The sequence below is a fragment of the Manis javanica genome, chromosome 3 (assembly GCF_040802235.1).
Source record: "Manis javanica isolate MJ-LG chromosome 3, MJ_LKY, whole genome shotgun sequence".
Taxonomy (NCBI): domain Eukaryota; kingdom Metazoa; phylum Chordata; class Mammalia; order Pholidota; family Manidae; genus Manis; species Manis javanica.
The window spans coordinates 50,678,500-50,684,812 of record NC_133158.1 but is presented as its reverse complement, the minus strand read 5'-3'; the positions used below and the strand labels follow the sequence as shown (position 1 = coordinate 50,684,812).

The 6,313-nt window shown below is 44.8% G+C and overlaps 1 protein-coding gene across 1 annotated transcript in view; it reads right to left on the bottom strand.

Moving 5' to 3' along the window:
- Window positions 1-3,818: 3,818 nt before the first annotated feature.
- TMEM50B (transmembrane protein 50B) overlaps window positions 3,819-6,313 on the bottom strand; it is a 41,218-nt gene continuing 38,723 nt past the window's right edge. The window contains exon 7 of the mRNA XM_037014802.2: window positions 3,819-4,235. Within this exon, the coding sequence (XP_036870697.2) occupies window positions 4,067-4,235 (169 nt within the window). The 3' untranslated portion in view covers window positions 3,819-4,066. The remainder of the gene's footprint in view (window positions 4,236-6,313) is intronic.

The following is a 6,313-nucleotide window of genomic DNA, read 5'->3' as shown; positions in this document are numbered from 1 at the left end:
GGTGCACCTTCAGCCAGGACAGGCTTGGAGGAAGAGCTAGTAGATGAGATTGTTATCACCTACCTCAGGGCATTTAGGGGGTTTAGGATAGAAGAGCTTCCCCTGTTGGGTCATGGGGTGAAGCCCCATGAGGAGGGGACGAAGATGTACAAAGCAGAAGCGAGCAGGGTAATAGCTGGAACCCAGCGGAAAGGGAGTGGCTAGTTGGGGACCAGCAGACTGGCCATGGGACCAGATTCGATAAGGCTAGACTGGGTTCAAGGCAGAATGGGTCCAGTGTCCTGGGGCAGGAAGGCACTGGGGCTCAGGCCCAGAAAGTCCTTTCTTAGTTGAAGGCAACGTTTTGAGTTGGTGACAGACTCAGAGCCAGCATGTCCAGGTACCACTCCGGGGCCAGGCTCTCCAAGGTTATTACTGCCTTATGGGGAGGGGCTGACACGAACACCAAACTGAGTTTCCCGAGAGCCCTCTGTGGGCCCCTTGACCACCCTCAGTGAACACCCTGAGTAGGGGTGGGGCTGGCCTGTCATCTAGGGGGAAGAGCAGGAATTGTTTCATCGGGAGTATTTTCTAAAAAAACACCTGTTCTAGTTTGTAAAATAAATGACTAATCAATGGCATTAATACTTAATGCTAATTTGGGAATCCAATTTCTAGTCAAGCTAAGTACATAATCATAAAATGTTTGGGTTTGGAAGCAGCCTTATAAATCATCTATAAAAGAGCTGCAAACCATGTTCCAAATGCAGCCTGCTCCCGGTTTTTGTGGCCTGAAAAGTAGAAACAGATTTTACATCTTTAAATGGTTGAGAAAATATCAGAAGAATAATATTTCATCTCATATGAAAAGTATATGAAATTGAAATTTCAGTGTCCATAAACTTTTATTGGAACCCAGTAATGCTTGTCCTTTCCTCTGTCATCTATGGCTGCTTTTGCGTGGCAAGGCAGAACTGAGTGGTTGCAGCAGAGGCTGTATGCTTACAAAGCCTAAAATATTCACTACGTGGCTCTTCACAAAAAAAGTTTAATGACCCCTGATGGAGACAAGGAAGTGCTCAGTTCAGAGGAAGAGAAAACACCCACTCCCGTTTTTTAGGTTTCTGCAGTTACAGAAGGTCCCTACAAAACCCCATTTGACACTGAGATGATTGATTCAGGGGTCACATATTACATGGAAGGAGAGGAATTTAATTCTTGCATGTGTCCAATAGAGCACATTATGGACTGTGTACTAGGAAGGCTGGATAGAGTTCAGGAGTGTGCACGTCAATGGAGGAGAGTAGGCCCACTCCCCTGCTAACCTGTAAGATGCCTTTGTGTGAATTAGACAAAGACATCCATCCTTCAAGACCCTTCACATTGACGTGACAGAAATTTTCTTACGGGTTTCCTCTGGGCTGCACTATGCATAGCGCCCCCTGGCGTTCTTCAGTGCTCAACCGTGCAGACCGCGGTCGGGACAGCGGCGCCCCCGGGGATGGGGGCGGCGGGGCGAGCTCTGGGCTCTGAAAGGAGCCGAGGTCAGTAGGGTGAGGGGCGGGTGGGGGGCGGAGGCCCCGGGGCAGGAGCTGGACGCCGGGTGGGGGCAGAGAAGAAGACTCCGTATCCATAGGACACACATAAAAAGCCACTGCTGCCATCTCCCCCGGACCGTGTGGGCGGGGGCAGCTGCTCAGTTCCTAGCTGGCGCTTGGGGCATCGGCCTTTGTGATTTTTCACTTAACAATCTCTCATCTCCGTCCACAATGTTTAAGTCTGAACTGTGTAATCATGCACCTCTTGATACTGGAAAACAACTAAGTATCTCTTTGACGTGCCCTAGGGCCCTCGAAAACAAATTTGCCATTTGCCAAACAGCCTGCATCTTAGCTGAGAACGTCCTAAACTGTCCTGTGTGGTGAGAGCGCGAGTCCACCATTTCGCAGGAGGAAGGCAGACCTCCCTAGCCTTGCATGCTGCACACAGGCCCCTCAGGAAGCCGGGAGGGCTCTCTACTTGGCACATAGCAGAAGGGGCTGCTTTCTTGCACCCAGGTGAGGGGAGCCATTTGGCTGCACAGAGAGGGCAGGGAAGCTGGTCCGCGTGGGTGCTAGTGCCTGGGCCCTTGGAGCAGCACCTTGCTCGGGAGGGCACTGGTCAGTGCAATTCGCAGCACTCTAAAAGGCCTAAGCACAACACTGCCTAAAATTTCCTAGGATAGAAATAAAGGCAATTATTAAATTACTTTTATTGGGCCCCCAGTTATTAAAAAATGGCAGGCCCTCAAGGTTTCTTTACATACATACCCCTAGTAAAAGCATGAAATCACTTGCAAAAGGTATTTTTTCCTTGCAATTAAAGATATTTTTCCTTATACTTGAACAGAGGTATGACTAATAATTTATAATGAATATGAACATGGATTAGATGTTCATTTTTGCATTCAGGTGAACAGAAAGATTTGATATAGACTCTGGGAGTGTGTTTTGGGAAGTGTGGGAAGTGTGTTTTGTAGCTCAAAGTGTAAGTGAAGGCCTTGGCCCTTAAAGAGCTGACGAGTCCAGGTAGTGCCCTGAGGTAAAGGGCCTGCCTGGCACAAAATTCAATTAATCAATTAAACCGATATGTTCCTTGACTAGTTCCTTTCTGAAATGTTGCTGTGAACCTTAATACGACTGTTTGCACCTCCAAGTGTCCCCTAAACATCTCAAGTGGCCTGCCCCATGTTCCTACTGAAAGCTGTGCACAGCAGTTAAAAAGAGACACAGACCCAACATGGGGTCACTTCAGCTAGGCCGAGTCACCAATCAGGCTGAATACCTACCTTAATTGCAGCTTCAACCTCCCCCCAGAAATGTAGTCAGTGAGGAATTTTCTGGTCAGTGTTGATAAGATTAATGTCACCTACAGCCTCTCCATCCCCATGGAAGATGAAGTCAGCCACCTAATGAGACCCTGATCCTTGCCGCCTCCCACCACACATCACGCTAGAACGTGTCTAGCACAATCCTTTAGGACACTAACTAAATGTATCCATGCCACGTCACTTGATGTATTGATAAATGTACCCTCTTCTCTGTACATATCCCCTGCTGTAGAAAAAGAAATTAAGATGTCTCCAAATGAAGGGGCTTTGAAGCAGTTTACCAAAACTCCCAGGTTATTTCACTGGCCATAATCCTCAGTAACACTATGAATAAACTGTCTTTTTTAAACAGAAGAGTTGTGTTGATTTCAGTCCACAGCACCCATAGTCAGAGTCACACATATTTGCATAGGTTATGTGCTGCACAACTGCAGGGGTGCCATATACACAACACAGATGTACACCACAATTGCTAGTAATCCTGATTTATAAGCCACTGAAGTTCCAAAAATAATTTTGGTAGACTTTTTTCATGAAAGACTGTTAAATGAATGGTGAGGTTTCCATGCTAACTTGCAAAATCAGATTTAAAACTTACTATACACCAAAATGCCCCTAGTGGGTTTTAGATGGTAATGTGAATTTCTTTTCTACTCCACATTTTCCAGCCATTTTCTATGAGGATATTCCTTTTTACAATGAAATAATATCACACGTATTTTATAAAATGAAAGTACAATGATCTGGCAATAAACACTGGGATGGAAGGGGCTGAACACAGACAGATTTCAGGATGAGGCCAAACCTTCCCCTAATCCATGTGTGGGGCTTTCTTAAACCAGGCGAGAAGCATGTATACATGTAAGGTAAAAATTCTAATTTGTTACACACAAATTGTATATCTCCTCTACCCCATCACAGAGCCACTTCAGTTCAACTCCACATAATTCTGTGAGTAAAAGACAATGAATCTATTCTATTTGATTTATTAATCGGTCTCTCTCCCCATAAGGTACTTTAATTAATTACAAAGGAGAAAAATAGCAACTTTACAGGGGAGAAACCAGATGGATACCTTGAGCAGGCAAATAAAGTTACAACAGGACCGATGTGTCCTGAAATGATGTCCTCGAAATCTCTTGCTGATATGTTGTACTGACAGCATAACAAACACCGCTTCTGTGGTAGTCCTGCCCCAGACCGGTAACCTGAATGTAATCATGAGGGAACATCGGACAAACCCCAACTGAGAAGCAAAGCAACTGCAAAGCGACTGATCTGCACGCTTCCAAAACACCTGGTCATGAAAGACAGGCTGAGGAATTGTTCCAAAAAGCCACTGAGGGGGAATGACATCCAAATGCAATGCGTGACCATGGGCTGAATTCTGGAACAGAAAAAACGCATATTCTTCTTTACTATAAAGCACATTAGTGAGGCAATCAGCAAAATTTGAATAAAGTGCTTAGTATTGTATCAATGTGAACTTCCCGATCTTGGTATTGCACAGCAGCTATGATTTGCAGAACTATACAAGATGAATTCAAGGGTCAAGGGTAAAAAGTCATCACATCCACAGCATTTGGTCAAACATCTTAGAAAAACCTAGACTAAAGCAAATGTGGTAAAAATGTTAATATATGGGGGATCTGAAGGTTAAATTGGATTCACTGAGCTATTTTTCTAACTCTCCTGTAAGTCTGAAGTTATTCCCAAGTAACAGTTCATCAATATCTAAATTCACAACTTTCACAACAGGAGACAAACACATTTAACATCACACTGAATCCCTTTTTGGTACACGCAGTAGGTGCCCCTAAATCAAAGATCCAGGACTCCCTGCATAGGCCTGATTCACGAGGGACTAGAAGACCTGTCCTGCCATACTTACTTATGAAAATTTGGAATATCCTATTTGGTAGAGCTAAAAGAATTAAGACACATATATTATAATCTGAAAACCCTTTGTAAAATGACTTCAGCTGTGTTAAAACTGCTACAGAAAGTAAGCACAGGACAGGCTCCAAACAAAACAGAAACCAACGGACTCTGGACTGGTTTTTCTTAAGGTGGCACGCCACCTTGTGACGAAAGGCTAAAAAGCCATCGAGGGAGGAAGGTAACACCCTTTAGGCAAAGCCATCAGGGACAGATAACAGCCATTTATCGATCACTTACTGTTTCCAGGCATTATGCTAGGCTTTTGCTCTTGTCAATTCTCAAACACTTACAGATGGGCAGCCTTGTGCAACATAGCAAAAAAGTGGCTATGCCAGATTTAGGGAAAAGTAAACCAAACTAAACACAAATCCATAGTCCCCGAGAACCCCAACTCCGAAACCAGCAATCTCCAGTAACAATGCATCTTGAAATACTCTTCCTCCTTTCTCCATCCTCTCCATTTTTCTCATCAGTCTGGCCACTGGCTTTTCCCAAAGCCACAACATTCACTCCCAAATTTCCCTTTCCTTTTGTTAATTTTCTGCATTCTAGCTATTCTTCAAAAGCTACCATAGCAGCAGTTTCTCCAAACTTTATTTCTCAGTGTTTCAGGAGATAAATTTCCAAGTGTCAAGTATGAAAAACATCACTGAAATGACACCTCACTCCTAAAAATATACAATCACATTTTACAAAAAGCTTTAAGAAAAAACTGTACAGAAACAGTTTTAATTTAATTCAGCCCAAGGGTTTGTTTTGCCAATGGGTTTCAGCCCCAGGCAAGTTCACTATGGAGTCAGTGTGACCAAAGAAATGATAGTAGAATGTTTTTGGGGTGAAAGGGTTATACCCAACTTTATTTCCATGGTGGTAGGTCAATCACTAAAATCCCTTTCATTCAGACCAAGTCTGCATGCAGCAAGCTGGTCTCTGCCTCTGGGCCTCTCTGCCTGCACAGTCGACGTGCACAGCTGTCCTCTGGGCCTCTGTCCTCGGTGCTGCCACCACTCCAGACTCTGCTCTGCTCTGCTGTCCTGCAGCCTTGCAGCCCTGCCACGGTGTTGCCCAGAGCGCTGGGCGGAGCTCTTTATATAGAGTCAGTAACAATGCATTGCCCACACGTGTGTAGTGAGTTAGCCAACCAGGGCCAGGTGAGAATCCTGGCCACAGGAACCTTCAATTCATCCACACTCCACCCCTCCAGGATTCTTGCCTCTCAATCTATATGCCCTCAATCCTCTGCAATGCTCCCTGTGCAAGAAAGCTGGAGCATTGTAACCAAATTCCATAATGTACGACAATATACAAATAACAAAAATTACAACAAATTATCATTAGTTAACCAAAAGGACCATGGGTGGGCCTTACAATACCCACCTTCTCCAGCCTCTCCAGCAGAAAATCTTGCTTTATCTCTGGCTTCTGCTTCATCCTCAGTGGTTGGAATGCTGCTCCAGTCTCAGTTGCTGCCACAGCTCCAGCCATCCACTTTCTCTCTGTCTCCTCCTGCCTTTTCAAACCAAC